Genomic DNA, 27,320 nt, shown 5'->3' with positions numbered 1-27,320 from the left:
AGCTTCATATTTAGAGTGCAAACTTAAAAGTGATATCAATATTTTAATTTTAATTCTATCCCTTTAAAAGTAAAACGCCAAAAGAAGGAAGATTGTTATGAATCATATTACGGTATTTGCAATCACATAAATCACTGGGCCACTCAAAATGCAACAAACGACACTTCATAGGCTGCCATTGAGAGACAAAAATAATGAAGAAAACAAAACTTGACACAGGTTTCAGTCTTCTTTCTCTTCTGTTTTGTCCTGTTTGTTGTACCTGGTCTCATTCCCTCTTCTTTTTACCTTCTCTGTCTCCTCAGTCCCAGTTTGTCATGGCGAATAGCCGCCTCTCTCTGAGCCTGGTTCTGCAGGTGGCTGCTTAATGTTAAAGGGGAGTTCTTCCTTCCCACCATCGTGATCACCTGATATGTTGGGCATATCTCTCAAATATTGTAGGCTTGTTTCCTTACAGTGCAGTAAAAATCACTTTGCGACAGCGGTTGTAGAGAACTGGTCCCATGATAATAAAACATAATTGACTTTAATGTGATTTATACACAGGTCTATAAAGCCAAGCTCATGTAAGTGCTTATCACCTTTCTAAATAAACTTCCAGTATTTTTCTTTAGAGGTGTTTTCAGACTCTCTCACCCCCTGCTGTGAAGCAGACAGGCCTAGCAGATGGATGATGTTACCACCTAAACCTTAAAACAGTCAGCATGGCCCTCAAAAGAAACATTTGTTGGTCCCAGAGACAATTAAACATCTGTGCCCGCATCTGCTCGCAGCAAAGAGTGTGAGGAAACGCTTTAAAAAGGTGTGACACGATGCCTGTAGGGAGTCTGAGTGTTGTATATGTATGTGTGTGTGTGTGTGGAGCGGGGGACCTCTCACATACTCACATACTGAGCTACAGAGTCTAAACGTCTTTGATGTGTGTTGGCTGCAATTTGTTGTTCTCCAGCTGTGAGACTTCTTTACACACTTGGGGAGACAGACAAACACATGAGTGCAAAGACAGAGACGGGATGGGGACCAGCACAGAGGACCTTACAGGACTGAGGCTACGTCCACACTAGCCTGGATAGATTTGAAAACGGTGTTTTCACAGAGTTGTGTGTCCACATTGAAACGGCCGAAAACGCTTACGTTCCAGTACTGCGCATGCGTGAAACGCAAGGAGATTCAACCTGCCTCATTTCTGTCTGCCGTTTATTTACTTTCCGGTTCTTTGAAACATCGCGGCAAAATGTTGAGGAAAAGTTTTTTAAATGGACTAACAATGAGGTGGAGTTGCTGCTGCGAGTAACACAAAAGTACAAAGTTGCAAAAGCGAGTGAGAGTTAAAGAATTTGAAGAAAAGCTATCTGGAGCATGTACAAACTGATATTAATCTTTAATAGGGCTGTCACAATTGAGAGCAAACAAAACAACTGCTGAACAATGCCCTCCGCTATCTTAGTTTAATTGGTCACATGACTGCATCATATGACTAACATGCGTCATCGTTTTCTAAAGTCTCCATTTTCGCTGTCCACACTGTGACGCGATAGCACTGTCTTCAAATGTATGTGTTTTCGAGAGCGTTTTCAAAACGCTGTGTTTTCCTCCGTCTCAGTGTGGACTGGAGGCCAAAACTGAGAGAAAACGATGCGTTTTCAAACGAAAACGCATTAGTGTGGACGTAGCCTGAGTTCAGCATTTTATGAATGGATTTATTTGTTGTGAAAATTAGATCATCATCTATATCCCACCATGTCCATCACCACACTCTATCTCTACAGGCTGGAACAGGCTGGAGTTTGCTCGAACACTTGGGAAAGATTAAATATTCTCAAGTACTTTCAGTTGCTCCCCAAAATCGTGTTTTAACTTCTTCTATCTGTGTTTTCAGTGCTGATGCAATCCTTTTTTTCTGATTAGCAACACTTATAGTTCAGGAGTAAATCACATCGAGTTGAGGGGTTATTAGGTTTCATAGGGTTGTAGTTTACGACAATATTTCAGTGGATAGTACCTATCAAAGTAACATCCACATGGATGTCAGGCCCAAGGTTTCCTAGCACTCACCTTATCGTAAAGACATGATCAGCGTTACTCACCTTACCTGTCACTGTTTTTAATGTTGTGGCTGATTGGTGTATGTTACATGTAGACAGAGAAAAAACAAACAAACTTCCTTTTGCTTTTCTCAACTTAACCTTACATTTTAGTGCTCCTTTTGCTTCTCGCTGTGTCCTTCATTTCTCCTCCTCCTGCTCCCAAGAAAGCGGCAACAAAAACAGGAAAGAATAGTACAGACATCTAGTTGGAGTATCAGAATTCCCCCCCCCCCCCCCCCCCAAAAAAAAAGGTACACATCACGTCATGTTGCTCCAGCGTCTTCTCCTCCTTCCCTGAAGACAGAAAGCAGAAAAACACAAGCCCCCCCTCCTCACTAACTGCGCAGAGCCCAGAGGCTCCAAAATCCCTCCCGCCCACAAACAGCAAGAGCATTTAAAGATGTTGATGTAAACAAGGTGGGGGACACACACATGCATTCACATGAGATTAATATAGGTGGAGGAACATCTGTAGGTGTGTGTGTGTGTGTGTGTGTGTGTGTGTGTGTGTGTGTGTGTGTGTGTGTGAGCCCTCCATGGCCCCTGGCTCACATCGTAGCTGGTCTCTGGTTTGCATGTTGTAAAGTCATCCTGAAAGATGTTCAGACACACAGGAAGACAGCTGTGGAGATCAACATCTGGGCTGGGGGCTGAGAGTATGAGGTGTGTGTATATCTGTTGCTTTCTTTTTATGTGTGAGTCTACGGATAATTGGACTTTGTCCCAAAGGAAAACAACATGGGATCACTCACAATGTTTCCTTCATTCACTAAATCTGTGTTTGTTCAACTGTGGTTGAGCAGTGGGCTTGGCCTCCCCCATACGTGTAGGAGATAAGTTCTTCAAGTCACAGTCTCCCGTGTAAATGGAATTCCCTCATTCGTCAGTCCATGCAGACTCAATTCATTTAATTCATCTTAGTTTGTGTAAAGTGGATGAGATTAAGTAGTCGTTTTGGTGACCGCAAGGCGTGGGGGGTGTGAAAGGTGAGAAGTCTAAACATGGGACCCAGCAGATGAGAGAAGAAGAGCAGGCTACACAGGGAGGAGGAGAGCGTAGGTGCGAGGAGAGGTGTGAAGTTTAAACATGAGGAGTAAGTGTAAAAATAATGAATAATCTGAGGGAGGTTAAGCTGAGCAGCACACACTGGAGGTGATTTTATAGATGTGTAAAAACTGGATTCAACACTACGTTAATCAGAAAAACATAAATATATGTATTGTAGTTTGCTTCCAGTGAGCCAGACTTTCTTATTTTATTTTTATTTTTTGGGTTAAGTAACTTAACCTGCGAATAGTTCAAGCATAAAAAAGGGAAAGGGGAAAACAAGGCTCAAGCGATGAACTGAATTAAACTGTACTTTAGGTACTTTCTTATTAGTAGCCTTTCACAAAAACTTTTGTTTCCATTTATTTAGTTCAATCGATGAAAGATGCAAATATAGAACAGTCTCACAGGTAGGGCTGGGCGATATGGCCTAAAATTCATATCGCGATATAATTTGAAGCATGTGCGATAACGATATATATCACGATATATTCTTTTCTTCTGTATAACGTATTTTCCATACTATAAGGCACACTTAAAATCCTTTAATTTTCTCAAAAATCTAGAGTGTGCCTTATGTATGAATTCTGGTTGTGCTTACTGACCTTGAACCGATTTTGGCGTGTAGAAATCTGTTAAAAAATGTTTTAGTACAACTTTGGTAAGCCTGCTGATGGACTGCTTGATGGATTGTCAGAGCATTACGGCTGCCGTAGTGAGGAGTAATCTGGGTCCAAAACTCCGTCCCCTTCAGGTCCCAAAGTCAAACGAACACTGAGAGTTAAAAACAGTCTAAATTCTTTCATCTTTAATTAAATCATCAGCGTTGCTGCTTTATCGGGTGTAACAATTAAGTTTAACATCCATGCATCTGTGAAAACAGAATTTATTAAATTTAACGGAGTTAGAAGTTAACAGGAAGTTAGCTCGCTAGTTTATACCTAAACATTTCATACCATGTTCTGACTGAGAGATTTTTGAAACTAATTCAAACGTACAGCACTGCTACCACTTCCAACATAAATGAAGACAGAAAACTAAACAGCAGTGGCGTTTGCAGGGTTACCGAAGTTAGACTACCTGGTATATAATGTTGTGCTACGCGATTGCTAGCGACACAGCTATGTTAGCATAACATTAGCACAGTGAAGCTGGAGGATGAACGGCAACTTTTTTTCCACTCAATAAAAGTTAATGTGAGGGATTCTGGTGGTTAGGGACAAATGCAATCGCATAGCAGGATGCTATACACAGGCCAAACTTCAGTCAGGAAGAACATAATTTACTGATGATAATGGTTGTAGCCGCTGTGATACTTTCTACCAAAACAGGCGCAGCTTGATGACATCATCAACATGCGCTATCGCGATAGAGCGATATAGTCAAAATCTCTATCGTTGGCCAAATCTATATCGTTTCTATCGTATATCGTTTATATCGCCCACCCCTACTCACAGGCATACAATACAATAGAATACAACAGTGAAGTTTATAACCATCTGTAAACACGTTGGAGGTTTTGTCATGGTTAGGAGCTGCATGTCAGCCAATGGTGTTGGGGATCTTGTCATATCTGTTTAGATGTTCCAGATTTGATCCACCTGGAAAGTGTTTGACACCACACAAGCCCCTTTTTCCATTAGTAGCTACTCAGATCGGTTTGACATGGATCGACTGGTTTTCCATTACAATTTAGTACCTCTTGATGGACGTGGTTGTCATCATAGCAACACGTCTGAGTCCCACAATGTAATCAATATGCAACACAAAACCAACAATAAAAGTGGACTTCGAGGCAAGATTATACCTGCTGCTCGGGGGGAACACAGCGTTGTTTGGCCTTGTTGCTAGGTTTCAAAAATGGTGGTTTTGAGTTTCCTGAACGACACGCTCTCATGACTCATGGAATGACGCCACTGACTAGCCAATCAGTGGCATGCAGTATGATGATGTCACATTTTAGTACCTGCTCAGATCGCTTGGAACCCTGGCTGAGCAGGTACTAAAAAAGTACCTGGTACCAGGTACTATGCTCTGATGGAAAACCAGGAAACCGTGGCGAGTTAATCCGAGTAGGTACTAACGAGCATACCTGGCTAGAAAAGCACTCAGTGGAACACAGTCATTCATTAACTGGCCTCCCCACAGCCTGAACCTCAACATTACTGGAACAGATTAAAATAAACTTGATAGACAACAGAGCCAAGGCAGTAAGCCTTTTTGTAAAGTTGACTTTCAAGCTTGTCTGAATTGTAAAAAAAACAAAAAGAAAACAACATTTTTCCCTTTATATACTATATTTTCATTTCTGCATGCATATAAGTAAATTGTTGTGTCTTTTTCCAACATATAAAGACATGGGAGGGTGGGCAAATAGTTTTGCCACAACACAAGACACGTGCACATGTGCAAGTGTGTGCACACATACACACACAAACACAAAAATACATACAAAGCCTTAAGTAGGAATTAAGCTTCTGCATTAAATCTGTGGTGTAACTTTACTTTACTGCTTTAAAAAGTCCTATTTCATAACTCTTGCCATTAAAGGGAGACTAGTGTGTGCCTCTCTTTCTTGTAGCTGTGTTAGTGGATAAAAGTCCAATAATGAAGTCTATAAACAAGCCAGCAACAGGAGTGACATGAGAAAACAAAGTAGTTGTTTTAACTAAGGACAAAGGGAAGACAGCACTATACTGACAGGGTAAGAACCCTAATCAAGAGAATGAGACACAGCTAAGAGGAAAATGAAATACGGGTGCATACAGTCAACACAATCATGGGGGGAGGAAGTAAAAGTGAATTCAAAACACAGAAGAAAAGTAAAACAGGAAGTAAATAATATCTCTGACACAAAAATAAACTTGATACGGGGAAAAGACACAGAAGGAATGTAATATAAACAGTACATGCAACTAAGAGTGAAAAAAACATCAGAGGCCATGACATAAGCAAGCAGTTGTTTCTTTTGTTTTTCTTATTCTCGATCCCATAAAATGTACGTTAGCTAAAACTTTTCAGTATCCTGAATTGCTTCTCCTTTTCAGACACTCCGCATCTTTCTTGTTTTTCTTTTTAAAATTTACCAGCCACAATTGGAGCTTGCAGATAAATGTACTTAACACTGCCGTCCAAAGGGTTATTTTTGCTTGCTGCCCATGTTGTAATCCGCTTTTGCCTCCACAGGTCAATACGTTCCAGGCTGTTATTGGTTATGATGAGATAGACTCATATGTCCTCTTCCTCTACCCTGAAGGCAGTCTGAACTTCTTTGGCACACTGCCTAAGGTAAGCAAACAAGAGTTAAGTTATCACTGTTACAGCTGTAAGGCAAAATGTACACGAGCAAAGTGAACCATTGTATTTATATCACTATTTTTATCACTTCACATAGCCACTGCTGCTTTAGGTGCATAAACGGGTCAACATAACACCTGACCAGGGTTATGTTAGCCCTTCAAGATGTATCTGTGTGCATGTTTTGGTTGCTCAGATTTTACATATTATTGTAAGATTTTTGTTCCTTAATGACTATTGAATTATTCTATATAGTTCCTAATTTTTGTTACTGTTAGTATTTGTTGCTAAATATTTGACAAATTATTTTATTTTATTTTATTTTGTTTTATTTGAGAACATGGTTATTATGTTGTTCTTATATTTGTTTGTTTGTTTTGTTTTTAATTTTTCTAGGAGTCGTATAATGTTGAGATAAAGCTTCCAGCAAGAGTTGGCTTCAGCAGAGGAGAAATTCCAAATTTCATATTTACCCGAAGTGAAGGCCCTTACTACAGTGTCACCAGTAATGAGCAGAGTGTTAAAAACCTCTACCAGTAAGTAAAAAAGGTTAAACCATAAATTTCTTTGCAGCCAACAGTTTAACCTTAGAATTAAATAATGACTTGTTCCATGATCAGAATCTAAATATATCCCAACTTCACAGAATAAAATAATTCACTTATTGCTAACTACCTAACAGGCTTACTGAACAATGCAAACAATGCAACTTTTTAGTTAGTAGCAAGATGCATTCACACAGAGTAATCACTAAAACAAATACTGGTAAATAAATGTGTATGTAGTAAGAGCTTGCTAATGACAGTGCATGTATAGCACAATAAGGGGCAGATAGCTAATAATTACAGGTTGTAAACATAAAGCTAAAATTAGTGACTCAAAAAAAGATGTTCACATTCATTGTTATGTGCCTTGCTTTATGTGTTTTGTTGAACTTTTTCTTCAAAATGCTGTTGCAGGAGAAGCTTTATAACAACAGAAAATGGGTTTTTTGCGGTGCACATAAACAAATTATTTACATCTTTCTGTGAATGTCTGATTTCTTCTGCTCTAGGTTTGGTAACAGTGGAATTCCAGGCCTTTGGCTTTTCCACACTGGAAACCGTTATTCCTTTGACAACATTGTACCTGCATCCATTAGAGGTCCTGTTTCTACTCCACCAACTGTAGGATATGACTCCCACCTGGTAATTTTGTTATTTGCTTGATTCAGCTTTTGGATGATAACAATATATCTTCTTGAAATATACCTGTAATGCATCTACACTCTATTTTCTGCCTTATTTGCTTGCTTATTATGCACCAGTCTACTGCTGTGTACAGTGTTGTCGGCCACTATTTTTTCTCCCCAAATGACCTCTGACAAGAAAGCCTAATCTCTGCTATTGAGTACATCAGAGATTTCAACTTTCATAAATCATTCCAGGTTATGCTAAATTGCAAAATGCTTAGCCACGTTTTTAGTAAAATCTCTGTAACTTTGTGAAAAACAGAAAAGTTTGTTTTTCAATTTCTACTATAGATATTTCATTTTTTTTACGACTACAGTTAAAAACAAAACAATTAAACAAAAACAAATAACACAAAACTGGAAGTCTGAGCAATGAGCTACCAGAACTTTTACTTTAATTTTATTTCTTACAATTTAAGTCCAAAGAGCCGTGCTGACAGATTTCTGTTATTGGCACATGTAGAAAAACAGTTAAATATGTAACTTCTTTACAGAATGGGGAGTTTCAGTCGTCCGGACCGCTTAAGATCAAAGTGGGATGCACGTAGCCCACCATGTAAAATGAGTTTGACACACCTGCTGTAGCACATCTCTGCCATCATGGGTTTCTCAACACACACAGTCAGACACAACGTTCTTGCTATGCTGCTTTCTTTATTCATTCAGTGTTATCTCTAACGCTTTTTTAACAGTGACATGTCCACTCAATTTTATCAGCTCTAGTAGCTCTTCTGGCTGCTAGTCCAAGTGATTGCTATACACACCTTGGTCCCAGCGAGCTACTGCATAAGTAGAAGAGACATAATGAGACAATTGCTGACAGCTGTTCCAGCCAGCCCAAAGAACCCTCTGCTCCAGCCCTCCTGGAGCTGAGCCAAAACCACACCCCGCCACCAAATACCCCGATCGCCCAACCTGGGATGAGGAGCCATCCGGCCTAAACTTCCTTCGCCCACAGAAGAGGAAATCAGCCACAATCGGCTATACCTCAAGCCTTTGGATCATCTTGAATTTGAAAGGCTGTCAAGCTAGATATCGTTGGATGATCTGGGTGTTGGCATCCTTCGTGCAATGGAGCCATCATTCAGCAAAACGTTGCCCGAACATAGGGTGAATCAGCATACCAGGAGATAACAGTGGAGGGCTTCAACTGCCTACAGAATGGCCAGACATTCTTTATCTGCTGTGCTGTATTTAGCCTTTCGCTCTGACAGCTTACAACCGATGTATACCTCAGTCGAATCCCCTCACCTGCAAACACAAAACGGCCACCTGCCCTCAGGGAGAAGTTAGGAGTATGGAGCATGGTTACCCCCAGAGAGTTTATTTTACCTAGTCAAATGGAATTTAAAGCTTCCTTGGCACTGCTCTGTCAATGGACCAGGTCTGACTCACCCTTTCGGGTGAGGTTGGTCAGGGGACTAGTTAGCTCTGCAAAGTTCATGATGAACCCATTCAGCTCCAAGAACCACCTAACAGCATCTGCTCTCTGGGCTTGTGTGAGATGGTCGTCACGAAGGAGTGGCGGGAATGTTCGAATTTGGTGCCTCGGGCCCCAACCCATCTTTGTCTTTCATCAAGCTCACCAGAGAAACAGGATCTGCCTGCCTCTGCACTTTCAGGCGGTATATTTTTGTGGCTCTACCCCTGGCAGAATGTGCTAACTCATAATTGACATCACCCACCCATCATGTGTGACCACAAAAGACCCTTACTACTTGGCAAGTACTTTTCAGCTGGAGGATGGGAGAAACACAAGTAGTTTACCTCCTGGTGTAAACTACTTGAGTCTAGCCTCTCTGTTGTCATCCTCTGACATCCTCTCTTCTTTTATTTTTGCTTGGACTTTTCTCCCAGTTTTCTGTAAGTAGGTCCAACACCACACGTGGTTTTCTGCCAAACAGCATTTCAAAGGAAAAGAAAAATTCAGTGGAGGCCTGGGGCACCTCCTACAGTGGAAACAACAGAGGGTCTAACCACCAGTCCCAAGTTCATTCATCCTTGTGAATGAACTCAAACATCATGGAATTTAATGCTTTATTCACACACTCCACCAGCCCATGTGTGAGATATGAAAAAATTGCCCTGGTCAGTAAATATTTCTTTTGGGATTCAGAATATGACCAGAAACAGCTCATGCACCACACTCTCAGCAGAAATTGAAATGCTTCACAAAGCCACCTCTTCATGATATTGTGTTGCATAATCCACCAAGACTAAAAACAAAAGGATATCCTTGTGCACTCCAGTGAAATGACCTGACTGGCATTCCAAGTAGGACTCATCCAGAAGAATCGGGTCATGATTTTATTATGGTTTTATCATATTATATCAGCACCACCAGCAACAGGATGCACATTTCCCACTACAACATCCCTAGTTACAGCCAGCTGGGTGTGGCCAATAGCTGATCTCCCACTCCCAGTCTGGAGTTGTGGAATTGGCAGCACTGGTCTTTATGGGAGTAGCCCAAGCAGTCCAGCACAGTCTTCCGGACATCTTTAAAGTTCCCCTGAAAAACCGCTGGTAGGCTGAGCGCCGCTGCCTGCCCTTCCCCAGACAATAGGGGAAGCAGCCACACAGCCTTTGCCTCCACCAGCTGCTTACCAGCCTCCAACACTGTATCCTCAAACATATCCAAGACCAGCTGCGGTCATACGTCTCCACTGTCTTGTGTGGCATGATCAAAGAACCATGGTAAGTAGAGGCAGTTGAGTTGCGGCCCCAGACCAGACCACAAGGTTTTCTGGCACCGGGTTGTGCCGCTCGGCCTGGGCCTGCAGTTCCTCCATCTGCCCTCAGTTAACCGCTGCCTGCTCCTATTGCATAGGGGAAGTTTTGCCACCATCTGATCCAGGGCTTAGACTTGTTTAACAGTACAATCTGTTGGTGTGACCCTTCTTTGGGTGTTGGGTGGAGTTGGCACCAGTGTAGCACTTTTCTACCACCTTGGGCTTCCCCACAGATAAGACAGTCAGACACAACCCTCTTGTTATGTTTGTTTTCACTGTTCTTTATCTTACACACTGTTTCTAATGTTCTTTTTAGATAATCCCCAGTCCAATCAGTTTTATTAGCTGCCACCACAACCTCAGACACCCATGCTGCTCTTTACTCCTCTGACTTTTCCATTGTTTTTCCTTCCAGGGCACCACCACCCCAGACTATGATGAGTTTGAAGAATATGTGGAGAATACGTTCGACCCTAATACCCAAGAAAGAGAAGATGATTATCCTTTAACAGGGAGGAACCCTGAATTCCAGCCTGCACCTGCTGATGGTGACCGATCAGGTTTCCTTCTACCGCAAAGCCATTATGGGAGCGACAATATACCATTGACCTCTGAACCTGTGTATGGTTTCGAGCCACCAGAGAGGCAGTACGCTTCCCCTAATCCTCCACAGACAGTCGCAGAGGGAGGTGCTCAGCAGCACCAGGAACAGCAACCACAGGTAACACTGAAAAACAGGGCAAGTGGTTCAAATGTGCAAAGAACTGTAGTATAACCCACTAACCATTTATCATGCACAACTTGGTATTATGCACACCTTTTGCCATCACAATTGCCTTAGTTAGATATGAAAAAAGGGAATTGAAACAGCAGGGTTGTCAGGTGTTAAAAGGATTTTAAATTCAAAGGACAGTTTAAGAAAATATCATGGTCATAGTGGAATGGTGTCAACAAAATAATGAGAACATAGCACAGATCATAACTTTCTGGATTATGATATTTGTAGAGAATTACAGCTACAGGCTTGGATTTCATTGCTTCCAATGCCAGAACATATTTCTCCTGTGTCTTCCTCTGCAGCTGCCTCTGGAAGTGGTGAATGTGCACACCCCACATAGAAATGCTCCGCCTCTTTCCCCTGGAGCACATGTGGTCAGTGTGGATGAAGAACAGGTTAATTTTGACACAGGAGGTAAGAAAAAAACAATGAGTATTTTTCTTTTTTTAAAACTTATCAGCAAACTTCATCCTAAAGAAGTGCACAGAGCAGTCAAATCAATATACGGTACCTCACTGAATCTTCTAGATACACTTTCCAACAGTTTTCCAAGTTACTTCATAGTGTGGTCATTTCAAGCTTAGGCCAAAATAGGCCATTTAAAGGACGTCAGAAGAAAAAGGACAGCTGGTCAAAAGTTCAATCTTTTTCACAGTCAAGTTGTCATAGTCATAACTGGGCAAGTACACACTATGTTTTTTTTAAATGCAATTTTATTTATTTATTTGTCTTTGGATTCCTGTGACAATGAAGTGAGTCACATGAGACTATGTTTTGAGGAGCCATTCTCAAGAAAGCCACAGCCAACAATGTGCCTATTTCACACAGCCCCATTTTGAACAGGCACAGTCAAACCCATACACATATACAGAGAGTGAATTCTCATAGCTGTCCTCTTTTCATATCAGTAACTTCGTCACTGCCTGCATGTGACGCATTTGGGGACATCTGTACATTGTAGCTATAACAAAATAACCTGGGTTGCACTTTCTCTACTCTTTGAAATTAGTTTCATGGAAAACGCTACCTCGCTGTCTTGGCCAGCTGCCGAGCGGTACCTAATACAATACTGCCGTTGTGCCGTGTAGCTACCAGGTGTGTGTGCTCACGCTCCCTCCCCTTCAAACTACTCCCACAGGATTTTGCCATAAATAAGAATGTGTTCTCAGTAAACCTCTTATATAAGGTCAAGCAAACTGTCTGTAAGTGAGTTCATCTTATTAGGTCAGTTTGGGAAAAAGAAACAGTTTTTTCTGAGAAGCCTTCGAGATCTGTCGCCAAGTGTTTATTGTTCTATCTGTCATTTTTATGCATGTTTTTAGGAAAACAAGATATGTGTCTTTAAGCTCACTATTTTGTTATAGAGCTATAGTAAAAGTGGAAACAGGCAGGATGGGATATGGAGCATCTTGCTGCTAAGGCCATTTTAGACCATATCTTGTAGACTTAAAGAATATCAGACTTCATGTACTAGTATATGTACATAGAATATTTGGCTAAATTTATCAAATCAAATCAAATCAAATGTATTTATAAACACCCCCCCCCCCCCCCCCCCCCAAAAAAAAAAAAAAAAAAAAGAGAGAAAGAAAGTGAAAAAGTCAAAAGAGAGCAATGCACTCGCTCAGGAGTTATGCAAGCTCCATGTGATGTTTTTTGTTAAGAGAAGTTACTTAAGCATGTGAGGTTGTGGTCAGACTTGAGCAGTTCTAATAAGAATAGGCATTTAAGGTTTCATGCAAAATATCTAAAGTCAGCAGTTTTCTTGCTGACTCAGTTATTTATTTATTTTTTTGTCCATTCCAAAAAAAAATTGAGCAGCATGCAAGTCAGAGACACTTTCAACAAATAAACAGTCTTTTAGTTTAGAGTCTGTTTAGAGTCGTAGTCAGAACATGTATATGCTGTGAAGACATTGGGTCTTATCTTGGCCACATCCAAGGACTGCTTATTACTTGATATTGAGGTTTAGGTTAATATTTGGCTTAGTTTAGGGTTGTGATTAGCCAGTGAGTGGTGAGGGTTACAAGACTACACAATGTATTATGTCAATGAAGGTTCTCATTAAAGAGGAAAGATGTGCATGTGTGGATGTTTGAAGCAGGACTGCAGCAGCTGGTTTTCTTTTCATATAGCATCTTGGAGTGTATGCATATATGTCTGCATGTGCGCAAATTTCACGTTGTTCCACTCACCCCCAACCAGTTGCAGAGGTCTCTTCCTGTTAAAAGAGTTTTTCCTTCCCGCTATCACTAAGTTCTTGGTCATAGGGGGTCGTCTGTTTTCTTTGTGTTACTGTAGGGTCTTTACTTTGCAGTATAACGCGCCTTGAGCTTACTGTTGGTGTGATCTGGTGCTATACAAATACACTTGAATTGAAGTTTTTGTACAATGTGTAGATTGGAGACAAAATATAAATTGTTCAAGTAAATCATCTTACCATCGCTCATTTTCAGGTAAAAGTCATAAAAATAATATATAATGTTGATCATTATAAAATCTTTTTCATAAATTTTGCAGAAGACATTCACAGATGATACAGAGGGAGATGTTGCAACAATTTGAAAAGATAAACCATTGGTAATATGAAGGTTTTGTCTGAGTAGCAACACTTACTGTTCAGGAGAATACTGCAAGTACCTGCGCCATAACAGAGAGCTTAAATGAATATGGCTGAGTGATGATGTCACCAGTGGAGTGCAAACTAACCAATGTAGTGGGTATAACTGAAGCATTAGAGTGGAAACATTAGGCTAATGAGTTTAAATGTCGTGTATTATCTATGTATTATGTATCCTCTAATCTTACTTTTTTTTCTCTCATAGTGATTCAATATACTACAGAGAATAAGGAAACATGTGCCAGGTATGTAAAGAGTAGACATGCAATTTAATTTGCTTACCTACACAGCCAACCAGACATTGTTGGTAAGACATTGAAAAGACGTCAAAGACAACTTTGTTAGGTGTCTTAACAACACTGAGATTTGTTCAAAACAGTCTAAAGAGGAAAAGTTGCTTTCTCAGAATCTGAAGATCTTTCTTAAAAAAGAAAAGCTCTTTCCTGCAGAAATAATATTTTAAGTTAGTGTCTGCTTGATCTGACACTTGTCCATTCTCATGCCTTGTCTGATGCCATAAATACATATCAAAAAAGCACCGATTGTACTTAAAACTACAACTTTCTCCTTCTCATTTAGATTCCTGCAGCAGTGCTCCCAGAATGCATTTTGCACTGACTATGCCACAGGCTTCTGCTGTCACTGCCAACCAGGCTTCTATGGAAATGGACGCCACTGTCTGCCTGATGGTTAGATCTTGGCCATTTTTTCTAAGTGCTGTGCCCATTGGTTGTCTTTACATATTACAGCTGCTTTGTTGTGTGCGTTCTGTGCTGCTCATCCAGGTGCCCCCCAGCGTGTTAGCGGTAAGGTGAGCGGCACTATGTATGTGGGATCGACTCCAGTATCGCTGAACAACATTGATCTCCATGCCTACATCGTGGTGGGAGACGGGAGGGCGTATACTGCCATCAGCGAGGTACAATCTGAAAAACAGCCCCATTAATCGTGTACAAGCTTCTTCTATATTATAATTAAGATTAAGACAGCCAGTACTTTTTCCATAACAAATTTAAGGAACCAATCTGGTAAGCATTCAGAGTGGGACTAACTTATCAGATCTGGAGATCAGGAGCAAGGTTTAACTTACAGTCATGAAAAAGAAAGTTTTCAGAGGACTGCATGTAGACATGAGACAAACTAAGCATACCCTTACTGCTTCCACAGGAATTAAGAGGGTAACCCTAATACTTGGCTAATCGAATGTTTTTGATTAATTGACATCAGCAGGTTTGAGCACCTCTATAAAAGTTTTGTCAGTTTGCTGGTCTGGAGCATTGAGGTGTGTTAACATAATGGAAATCCCAGTGAATTCATTCCAATGTCAGACCAAGAACTACATCTCAGACTCTACAGCATGCAGCGTGAGCATGCTGAGGCCTGTAGAGTCTGAGTCCATCAATGTTTAATGTCATGACAGCATCGTTATTTAATAAAAAAGTGCATGTATGGTTTGCTTGGAAGTGTTATCAGGAGAAAGCCTCTAAGAACATGGCAGCACAGCTTAGGTTTTCCACTTTGCATCTGAACAAATCACAAGACTGCTGAAACAATGTTCTTTGGATGAATGAAACTAAAGTTTGGCTATAATGCACAACACCAAATAAGGAGGAAACCAAACACAGCATATCAGCACAAACACCTGATATCAACTATCAAGCACGGTGGTGGACGGATGATGACGCAGGCCCTTTTTATGGCCTTGTAGCCATTAAGTCAACTATAAACTCCTCTGTGTACCAAAGTATATAGGATGATTTCACACTCAGCCTTAAGTGTCCATTGGGGGAATTCAAGTTTTTGGTGTTTCAGTATTTTTTTCAACCACAATTTTTTCAAATCCACCTTGGATTTAATCATTTTTAAGGAAAGGAAATTGAAATATGTTGGTTAAAAAGCCTCTGAAACAATTAACGTCTTAATGTCTTGCATCATTTACGTAAACTTAGTCAACTTAACAAACTTTATCTCTCTTGGTCAGGTACCGGAACCAGTGGGCTGGGCACTGATGCCAGTTGCACCCATTGGAGAGCTATTTGGATGGCTGTTTGCTTTGGAGCTGCAGAATAGCCAAGCGGGATTCAAACTGACAGGTAAACATGTTTGCACAGTTTTTTGCCTTGTACATCCTGACTCTTGACATTCTGGAGAGACATGAGGGAACTCCATAATAGCAAGGACATCGTGTGTCTGTTTCTTTGCATGTGTGTGTTTCTGGTCTCCCAGCCAGATGTAGTGTCTCCAGGGATGTGATGTGATATCAGTCTTCCCCCTCCCCTCACTAATGGGAAACAGCTGTGTGGTTGTGTTAGTGTGTAACCATTGTAGACACTGCACTTTTTCTGAAATGTAGCTTCTGCATGTTTGTGTTATATATAAACCAGTAAATAAAAGATTGATGATTATTTGTGTTACAAGGTGCTGAGTTCAGTCGTCACGCAGAGGTTGTATTTTACCCTGGCAACCAGCACTTGTCAATTATTCAGACGGGCCGTGGCCTCGATGACCACAACCACCTAACCGTGGATACTGTAATCAGCGGCAGTGTGCCCTTCCTTCCTCCTGGTGCTGAAGTTACCATGGAGCCCTTCAAAGAGACTTATCAGTACTACCCCTCAGGTAAAGTCAAGGATTGAACAGTATACATCATTCGATTGCCCTTTTTGTTGCTTAAAGTGATTCCATCTCTCTTTCTGCAGTTGCAACCTCCACCTCTATTAGAGAGTATTCAGTGGTTACAACAGACCGAGGGTCCGAGTCCTTCTCTTTCCAGCTGAAACAGAATATCACCTACCGTGACTGCCCACACAACAACCAAGCTGCCACCCCGGAGACTTTGCAGATCCTTATGGAGAGGGTGTTTGTCATGTTCGTGAAGGAGGAGCGGATCCTGAGATACGCCATCACCAACAAAATCAGCCCAGTTAGAGGTGAGACAAACTATGTTTACAGAGATCACACTTTAATAGCAATTCACAGGTGGTCCAGTTACTGTATATACTACATATTTACTCATATAATGTGTGAGTTTTAACATGGTAGTGTTTTCTTAAATCGACCATAGCAAGTAGTGCCTTGACCTGAAGTAAAGTGAACATTTGCAACTTGTCAAGCCTCTGACCACACATAATGCAAAGTTCTTATAAAATCAAGTCAACAAATTTAGACACATAAACAGCAAACAACAACACAACACAACAGCAGTTTAAAAGCCTGAAGTCTTGCTGTTTTTTTAGACAAATACAGTAAGTCTAATGCATTGTATCATCACACATAAAAACCAGCTTGAAATAAAACATGTTTAAGGTATTTAAGAATATTATAGTGAGATATAGTCAGATATTTAATATCAATCCAATTCTTTCCACTGTCGGGTAAATCAACATATATGTGACCCTGACTTGATGCTGTCCCACTGGAATATTTTATACTGCAAGTGGGAATTTAGCCAGTGTCTCTCCACCTGCATGCACATTTGAAGATCTTCTGTTTTGTCTGTGCCTTTGCACAATCAGCACTTACCATGATAGCTCTATATGGCTGCAACATGAAATTGTTAGAATATTAAGTAGCTCTGTACTCAAGTTTGCTTTTTTGACAAAATATGAAGACAGATACCAGCAGTCATGCTAAGTGCTGTATTTATTTAAGTATTTATTGGCCAGCAATAAATTATAATAAGAATAACATTAAATTTTAGCTAACATTAGCCAGAAGAATTTGTCTACTGAAGCCTGTCTAGACAGAAATGTGCTCGCCAAGCGATTATTATGGCCCACGTCAATAGGGCATTTGATTCATGAAGGGACTGTTTGGTTTAGGGATAATATTTGTCTTTCCCTGCCAACAGAGACAGATTGCAAGCTCACATAAGAAAATACTGTCTTGAGTAGTTGCCCCTTGTTATAAAATCAAATGCTATTAGTTTTAGTATTCGGTAAATCAACTACATTTGCTTTACACTGTAATTGCCAGCATGGGGGTGGTTAGCAGTCCAGCTGGCATTTTCTGTGCCAAAAGTGAAAAAGTTATCATTTTCATGATACTTGGTATATAGATATAGGTATTTAGTACACATGCCATTCCCCTACTTGTAATATAAGATAAATAATGCACAGTACAATGGACAGTGTTTACAAGGTTGCACACATTTTATGAACCTGAACTCATGAAAAGATAACTGACACTGCAGTTCACTTAATGACTGGAGGTGTCGATAATTGTGACAGTTTTCTGAGCTGAGATTTTTCTTTAAATGGTAAATGGACTGATTGTTATATAGCGCTTTTTTACTCTCCCGGAGTACTCAAAGCGCTCTTTGCAATATGCCACGTTCACACAAGCACTGTCTTCTATGCTTTTAACTCCTTAGTAACTACCATTCACACACATTCATAGTCCAATGGACGCACCAGAGAGCAACCTGGGGTTAATATCTTGCCCAAGGATATTTGGCATGCAGACTGGGGAAGCCAGGGATCTAACCTTCCAATCAGTAGATGACCTGCTCTACCTCCTGAGCTACAGCAGTAAATGCTGCCATTATGCAAACTGTTTCTCAGCAAGCTGTCATAAAAACATCTATTAGATACAGTGATACATGATACAGTCATACATGATGACCAACAAAACAGGCTGTTCTCCAAACTGAAACAATTTAAAGTTTAAATCAACAAATCTTATGATTTGAATGGCTAAATGGATTCCAGACCATCCCTGTCATGTATATTTTATGGTCTACCAGTTGTGTCTGTTTGCATATGGTGTTCCATATGGACAGTTTCTGGTGAGGGGTTTTCACCCACCGCAAACATCTTCCTGTGCAGTCTTCCAAAACCCCAACTGCACGTTGCTGGATGCAGATCAAGCTGTCTGTTGTCAAATGCTTACTGGTTGACAAGTGGGCCGTAACAGCAAAGGGAGCCACAACAGAGTTCGCCAGAGGAAAGAGAGAAGCACACAAAACTCCATCAAAGATAATAATAAAAAATACAATATGAAAACCACAGATAGTGACTGCAGTGGACACGTCCCATCATTTTTAACACTTGCTTTCACTTCAGCTCTTTGTATGTTATAACTTGGATGGACCAACAACACAAGCCAGACTAGTCCCGAGAATGGTTGTACCACATATTTTGTAACTTCAGTCTTTCAGCTTCAGTCAACGCCTACAGTGTTGGAAACATGACTTCTCTTCCAGAGCCTTTAACCATTCAGCTATTAATTATTGCAGGGTTGCCACAGAAACCTCAGCCAAACCAATGGCACAGAGTTGGATAGAGCACAGGTTTAAGAACACATGCTGTGGATTTACAGATTGAAACCATAGAAAATGTTGTCATAATAATGTAAAGTTTGTGTTCTGCCTTATCGTCTACAACCTAGGAATAAAAAAGTAATGTGCTTGGAATACTACTTAGTAATTATTATAATTATTAAAATATTATTGGTACAACTAACTCTGTTTACAACTTTTATGGACAGAATTTTTAGGAGCCATGAAGAGGCAGAGGATGTGTGTTTTGGTAAACTCACTTTCACTTGTGGGAAGTGGCTGACAATTAGAAGCTCAGAGTCTGAGTCTCTGGTTCTCAGCTGGGAAACTGTGGATGCCGTCTCCAGGATGGGAAGGAGGGTATTTAAAAGTAGCCTCTCTTCTGTGGAACCAGCTCCCACTTTGGAATTGGGAGATAGACGCCCTTTATTCTAGATTTAAGATTAGGCTCAAAACTTTCCCTTTTGATGAAGCTTATAGTTAGGATTGGATCAGGTGACACTGAACCCTCCCTTGGTACGTCCCAATAGACCTAGGCTGCTGGGGGTTTCCCATGGTGCACTGAGCATTTCTTCTTCTTCTTCACCTTAATCTAATGATCAAGGAACTGGCCTCCCAGCCCATTGTTCCTTCAGTGGGCTGGTTTCAGTCATTATACAAATGTACTGTTTATAAGATTGGGGAAACCTGCAGTCAGCTGAGACTGAAGAAGTCACTTGGATGAGTGATGAAACGTTTCTCCCACTCAAAACGCTACGTCCAGATGAACAGAATCAACCTTTTGGGACACAGCATCGTATTTCATCATTAGTTATTGTTAATCTCTGGCTGACTTCCACATTGTCTCTTTGGTCCAGTCTTCCTTTCTTACCCCTCCCCAACCAGTCACAACAGATGACTGTACCTCCCTAAGCCTGGCTGTGCTGGAGTTTTCTTCAATTCATTTTAATTTGATTTTATTCATAATGTCAAATCACAACAACAGTTGCCTTAAAGGGCTTTATATTGTAAGATAAAGACCCTAAGAATTTAGAGAGGAAACCTCCAACAATAAGATGACCCCTATTAGCTAAGGCTTTGGAGAAAGTGGGAAGAAAAACTTCCTTTTAACAGGAAGAAACCTCTGGCAGAACCAGAAATTTAGGGAGGGGCAGACTTTGCTACCACCGGTTGGGGGTGAGGGGAGGAAGACAAATCAAAGACATCTGCTTTCTGTTAAAAGAGAGTGGGGTTATCTGATTGTTGGGGTTTTCTCTGTAGTATTTTAGGGTCTTTACCTTAGAATACAAAGCCTCTTGAGGCAACTGTTTTTGTGATTTGGTTCTATATAAATTGAATTGAATTGAACTGAACTGAAATGAATTGAATGTTCTCCCTGTGTTTGCGTGGGTTCCCTCCGGGTACTCCGGCTTCCTCCCACCGTCCAAAGACATGCAGTTTGTGGGGATAGGTTAATTGATTAATCCAAATTGCCCATATGTGTGAATGCGGGAGTGAATGTGAGTGCAAATGTTTGTCTGTCTCTGTGTTTTAGCCCTGCGACAGACTGGCGACCTGTCCAGGGTGTACCCTCGCGTCCTATGACAGCTGGGATAGGCTCCAGTGCCCCCCGCGACCCTGAGAAGGATAAGCTTCCTTCTCAGGGTCGAATGGATGGATGGATGGATGGATGGATGAATTGAATCAAGTAGAGGAATTCACCTATCTTTATTTTTTTTCTTGAGTGGAGTAAAAACAGGTGATTGACAGACAGCATCTTGTCTGTTGTAGGAAAAATGTTGAGATGAAGATGTTGATTTACTAGTTCTAAGTTCCTGCCCTCGCCTTTGGCCACCTGCTTATGGTTCTGACCAAAGGAATAAATGGAAATTCGCTTCCTCTGAAGAGATGGGTTAAGATGTAGATGAAATCAGTCATTTGAGAGGGGGATCGTAGAGTCAATTCTTCTCATTTAAAGAAGCCAGTCGAGGTGGTTTGGGTACCTAGGGTGTATCTTGCACACCTCCTAGGTGAGATGTTTTAGCCTGTCCAACCAGGATAGGGCACGTGGGGTAGCTTGTAGCTCAGGCGGTAGAGCAGGTCACCTACTGATCGGAAGGTTGGTGGTTCGATTCTTGGCTTCCCCTAGTCTGCATGCCAAATATCCTTGGGCAAGATACCAAATTGCTCTCCAATGCATCCATTGTAGTATGAATCTGTGTGTGAATTAAGAAAATGTGCTTGGGTGAATGCACAAGTTGTGTAAAGTGCTTTGAGTGCTCAGAAGAGTAGAAAAGTGCTATATAAGAACCAGTTTACCATTTACTATGTTTCTTTGATGGCCTGGGAAAGAACAGCTGAAGGTAATGACCTTGGAAAAGAACATCTGGGCACTTCTGCTTGGACTGCTAGAACTTTGACATGGTTTCAAATAAGTGATGAAATTGAATTGATGGAAGGTCTTTAGGTATCAAAAGAATAAAAGATCATTCGGAATTCAACTGCGTCCTACAACTTACATTTTATTTTTTGACATTAATATAGTTTTACTAATAGAAGGTGTAGCACTCTCGTGTGATGCGACAAGCCAATGATCACTCTGGATGTTAGTCCACTGTAAAACTTTAATGCGTACCCCAGCACACGACAAAACACAATGCCAGTACCGGAAGAACAAAACTCCCCCCACCATGCTATTCCGGTTGGACCACAGTTACGGCAGGTCTCATAAACAAATATTGCTTAGCGATCATTTAACCAATGATCTACAGAAGGTAAACCTGAAATTAGCTACTAGCTGCTTTTCGCTGCGTTGGTCACAGAATAGTAACTGTAGGCAGTTAGGTCCAGTGCTATCCAAGGTATGGGTTGGATTTGAATGTGTTTGGGGAGTGTGTGTGGTTGACAGGCATATTTGATGTAATCTTTCCCATTTACAGTTTTATCGTTGTTAAAGCTTTACTGCACCCAAGTGAATGGTAAATCAAGCACTTTGAGAATCACAGAGGTCTTTGTGGCTTGCTAAGCCAAAGAAAAGATCCACAGCTTTTAGATGAATTATGTTATATTAGATGAAAAGTTTTTCAACAATTTTTCCCGCATTGTTTTTAATTTTTATGTCCATTACCTTCATCTGCTCTCCTTAAAATAATGGAAGAAAAAATGTTCATAGATATATAAATACAGGAGAGGACATGTGTTGTGTTCTTTTTCTGTCAACATGCAGCAGCTGTGCTGTCTTTACCCACTTTGTCTGATGAAAAGCAGATAGTGACAGTTGGATACGTGACCTTGTAAGATGACGGGAAAAAGAAGTCTGAAAAAGAATTTGAGACAGACACCACCACCTTGTTTTTGGATTCAGACCAGGTATCTGTCGTTGAGACGTCAGCACGCTGATTAAAAACGTTATGATGACAAATCTCACACATGCACATGCTCACACACAATGATACACCCAGACCACAGCTGGAAGAGCTTTTGGGGATAAGGGATTTTGTCAACATGAGTTAAGTATGAGCCTGTCACACAGAGGGCATACATGTGTGCTGTGGAGGGGGGGGGGGGGGGGGGGGGGGGGGGGGGTCTTGAATGGGGGTTGCCAGGTAGAATAGCTGACTAGTGATGTCATGAGAATTGTGGAAGAAAAGACGCTGAACTGACAGGTAAACCAATAGATTTTTTACATTGTTATGTACATTAGTGTCAAGCTAAAATTGGTGGACTTACCACCTGCCTACTCCACTAGCACACTTGGCTTTCTACTCACGCATACGCTTTATTAAAGTGCAAATTAACTAGTTGTGGTATAGTTTATTGAGGGCCCCCTATTTTCGATGATTTAATTGAATCTAATGTAGCCACCTGTTATTTAAAGCAGCGGTCCCCAACCTTTGTTGCGCCACGGACCGGCTTATGCCCGACAATATTTTCATGGACCGGCCTTTAAGGTGTCGCGGATAAATACAACAAAATAAAACTAGTACCGGTACCGAAAAAAAGAAGATTTATTCATAACACACGTTAAAAGACCCAGGAAAACCGAGTTAACGATAAAAACGATAACAAAATAACGCTGAAAACCGATAAAAACCCTGAAAAACATACATTTCACACCTGAGCCTCAACTCTCGCGGCCCGGTACCAAACGACTCGCGGACCGGTACCGGTCCGAGGCCCGGGGGTTGGGGACCGCTGATTTAAAGTATTGGAGTAAATAGTTTTGAAGTAAATATTTGAAATTATTCATCCATCTGGAGCCTATCCCAGCTGTCTTAGGGTGAGAGGCAGGGTACATCCTGGACAGGTCGCCAGTCTGTCTCAGGGCTAACAGCTAGACAAAGACAACCATTCGCACTCACATTCACACCCATAGGCAATTTAGTGTTTTCCTATCCCCACTAACTGCATGTCTTTGGACTGTGGAAGGAAGCCGGAGCAACATGGGGAGAACATGCAAACTCCGCACAGAAAGACCCCACCATGCCACGGTGCCGCTAAAATGATTCATCCATCCATTCGCTTCCGCTTATCCTTTTCAGGGTCGTGGGGGGCGCTGAAGCCTATCTCAGCTGTCATAGGGCGAGAGGCGGGGTACACCCTGGACAGGTCGCCAGTCTGTCGCAGGGCTAACACACAGAGACAGACAATCATTCGCACTCACATTCACTCCCGCATTCACACCTATGGCCAATTTAGATTGCAATTTATACCTAAAATGATTCATATTTGTCTTAATTATCTGGATTTTGCTTTGAACAAACAGACACTCGTCATTTTAAAGAGTCTGAGTCTGTTAATGAGACTCGGGCCCCTGTTGTACATTTTAAAAGAACTGCATGTTAATTGCCCTCATGTTTTAAGCACCATGCCTGCAGTTAGTTTTTTATTTCCAGCCTCACTTTAGCTAACTGTTGACACCACTATGGATTCATTTGGGCAGTTTTCTCCTTAGCTGTGCTGTTTTGTTTTTTTAGCCCGATAAACCACTTAAATCCAGCTTTCAGTGCGTTCAGATGATTCAGTGTTGCTGGACTTTAAGTGTCCAGTGCATAAACCCAGTTTGCTTGTGTCTACGTGTTTATGTGTGTGTGGAGGAGATTTTTGAAAAGCAACAGGTGGGAAACTGCACTCACCACTTTGATGATGATGATGTATGTGTGTGTGTGTGTGTGTGTGTGTGTGTGTGTGTGTGCTTCTCCCATTCTCTCTCTCTTTAATTATCCCTCAGCCTTTTCTTCAGTCCATGTGTATCTCACCCTCTCATCTCCCCTTCTTTACCGCCACATTCAGACTTTGCAGGGTCTCTCTCTCTCGCTCTCTCTCTTGCTCTCTCTCTCTCGCTCTCTCTCTCTCTCTCTCTCTCTCTCTCTCTCTCTCGCTCTCTCTCTCTCTCTCTGATAATGAGCCAAAATTGCTCTCTGGCCTCAGGAGATGAAAACAAGCTGCGTGTGTGTGTGTTTGTTTTTGTTTATGTGCAAGTGTATTGTTGTTTATGGCATATGATGAAGCTGACAGTAAAGCAAAAGTCCAGCATGAAACACTCTAAGATTATTAAAAACAGATATTATAACAGATGTGTTCATGTGCATAACTGACACATCCCAGCCAACTGGAACCGACTAACTATAGATGTCCTTGAAATAAAAGCGAAACTATGCAGACACTGAAGGTTTGTGTTTGAGCCGAATCTAAATTCCATATTTGGGCCAATATTTAAATTGTGTGGGTAGAAGGAATATTTAAAGAATGCCTGAGCAGTGTGGGGTATTTTACATTAGATAATATTTTTACATGACACGAGACCAAAGTTATCGATCAAAGATGCTGAGACTTCTTTTAACGACACTATAATATTGCTTAATGTTAAAGTTATAATAATACAAAAAAATAAGAGTTGGAGCATTCTTATAACAGTGCCAGGATCATTGCTGTATCCTGCTGTACAGAGCAAATTTGAACTTTAAGCATATTTATTCATCTTTAACATGTCTGTTTTTTCCCCCATGGTTTTCTTTGCTCTTTTGTTTATATTTCTGATTTTCTCAAAATTAGTCTGAGGTTTGTTTTTGAAATTGTCTGTGTGAGCCACGCAGCAGTATGAAGAAACCCTGAACTCACATCCGCTCACTCATCCCTCTGTCTATGTATCTACCCCCCCATATGTGTCTAAGCTTGTCCATATGTTGAACGTAGAGAACATGAAGGGAGTTGCTTCCTAAGAGGAGTCCGTCCTGTGGGAGTTTGTCTGGAATGATTTTACATGTGTGTTTGGTTAACTTGCCCTGTAATCATTGCCCTAATCATTGAAGTTTCACTAAATAATCCAGACCTCAGTTGATCTGAGTTCAGGATATTTGGTGTGTAGCAGATTTTGTGTGGTTGTCTGGTTGAATTTTCTCACACCAGCTTTAACAATGTTGCTCTTTTATGTCTAATGCAGTTTATTTTCAGATTATAATGTCTGTTAATGTTATTGTCTGCTTCTTTAAATTCTTTCTTTTTTAACATTTGTTGAAGGTGCCACTTTTAATGTGCTTTGAAAGACTAGAAAATGAAAATGAAATCAAATGGACAACAGGACATTACTAACAGTACACAAGCAATTTTTTCTAATAGAGTAGCTTTGCATGATTTCCATCAGGTTACCTGAAACAAGCCATTTTACCTGCTTTTGGCTCTTTAGGCCATCTTTCGTCTGATTGGCTGCTACTCCTAAACAGAAGGTTTTACCAGCAAGTGGGTGGGGCTTCTGTAACCATAGCCAAAACAATTTGACTGAGAGGACTATAACAGGGATATGGTCTCTCTTTGTCATACAGAGCCAGTGTAAGACAAAATAATGTCTGAAATAGAGGAAATATTGAATTATTTTTAAGGCTGACCTCAAATGAAACTTTGAACATGAAAAATCCACCATGGCAGAAGTATATATATTATATTAAATAAGGAAATTATATTAGACACTGGTTACAGGGAGTTATATGAAAGTTAGCATATAAAAAGTACTTAAGCTTACTTATTTGTGTAAATGGGAAGTCCTCTTCACACACTAAGGTTAATTATTCCACAGGATTCCTTGCAAGAGCCAATTCTATTTACATTATACATGCTATCCTTAGCCAGTATTATTATAAGGAATAGCATACATTTTCTCTGCTATGCAGATGATACCCAGCTTATCTATCCATGAAACCAGATGACAAATACCAACTAGTTAGACTGTAGGTATGTATAAAAGACAAAGATCTGGATGACCTGTTTCTAAATTCAGATAAAACTGAGTTATTGTACTCGACCCTAAAAATCATAGACACCTGGTGTCCAAACGGATCCTCTCTCTCCAGCAGCACTGTTAGGAATCTTGGAGTAATTTTTCACTCTCGGTCACTGTTAAGTTGCATCCACTGTGATTAAAAATACAATCCTTTCTTTTTCTTCCCTCATGAAATGGAAGCTCCAGGCCCTGAGCTGTACAACCCTTGCTATGCCGGGACCCACGACTGTGACACCACAGCCCAGTGCATCCCGTTAGAGGACCTGGCTTTCCAGTGCCAGTGCGCTACTGGTTATACAGGAGATGGGCACAACTGTTACGGTATCTATCTGTGTCTGTGTCGGTCCTTCTGTGAACAAGCACATAGAGTGAATTCTTCTGTGGATATACTGTGCAGCAATGAGATGGTTTATGTACATTTCAGAGTGCTTCCTCTGCCTTTGTTTAGTCTAGCGTTTTCTGTCGCATACAAAATGTCGAAGTCCAAGACAGTGTTTCTGTGTTTTATCAACATCTGTCCAGCTAGTGTAGAGGGGTCAAGTACAGGCTGGTTGAGCAGAATCATCTGTAATCACTCTTTTCTTTTCTTTTCTTTTCTTCATCCTTCCTCTCCATTCGTCTCTTCAAGGTTAATTTTCAAGTTAAAAGGGCCTTCAGGACTTCAAGCTGGTGTGTGGTCTGTCATTAGCCCAGCAGCAGGTCTTTTTCGCTGCTGACAGCAAAGAAAGCCCCAGGCTCATCCTAAGTTCTCATGGATGGGCCTCGGTGCGCCTTTCTGCTCAGATGATCTCCATGTTGTATTACACAATGCATTTTACAGTCATGTGAGGAAAAAAAATGTGCACAAGACTCGCCACCATTTCTCAGTTTAGCAGCGATAACTTGAAGTAATTGTTTTCTTTACGGCTTATCATTATTTCACGTTGTTGTGGAGGAGTTTTGGCTCATTATTCTTTGCAGTGTCACTTCAGGTCATTGAAGTTTGCAGGCATTCG

The 27,320-nt window shown here is 40.9% G+C and overlaps 1 protein-coding gene across 6 annotated transcripts in view; it reads left to right on the top strand.

The window, feature by feature from the left end:
- nid2a (nidogen 2a (osteonidogen)) overlaps positions 1-27,320 on the top strand; it is a 59,030-nt gene that overhangs the window by 7,793 nt on the left and 23,917 nt on the right. For all 6 annotated transcript variants that reach the window (XM_063466222.1, XM_063466221.1, XM_063466220.1 and 3 more), the window contains exons 4-15: positions 6,321-6,422; positions 6,828-6,967; positions 7,486-7,618; positions 10,810-11,115; positions 11,475-11,586; positions 13,998-14,037; positions 14,372-14,481; positions 14,578-14,711; positions 15,774-15,885; positions 16,211-16,411; positions 16,492-16,722; positions 26,506-26,646. In XM_063466222.1, coding sequence (XP_063322292.1) covers positions 6,321-6,422; positions 6,828-6,967; positions 7,486-7,618; positions 10,810-11,115; positions 11,475-11,586; positions 13,998-14,037; positions 14,372-14,481; positions 14,578-14,711; positions 15,774-15,885; positions 16,211-16,411; positions 16,492-16,722; positions 26,506-26,646 — 1,762 coding nt within the window. The remainder of the gene's footprint in view (positions 1-6,320; positions 6,423-6,827; positions 6,968-7,485; positions 7,619-10,809; positions 11,116-11,474; positions 11,587-13,997; positions 14,038-14,371; positions 14,482-14,577; positions 14,712-15,773; positions 15,886-16,210; positions 16,412-16,491; positions 16,723-26,505; positions 26,647-27,320) is intronic.

Source organism: Pelmatolapia mariae, linkage group LG23 (assembly GCF_036321145.2).
Source record: "Pelmatolapia mariae isolate MD_Pm_ZW linkage group LG23, Pm_UMD_F_2, whole genome shotgun sequence".
Lineage (NCBI taxonomy): Eukaryota > Metazoa > Chordata > Actinopteri > Cichliformes > Cichlidae > Pelmatolapia > Pelmatolapia mariae.
Note: the sequence above shows the minus strand (reverse complement) of the source record. Positions and strands in the feature narration are given on the sequence as shown.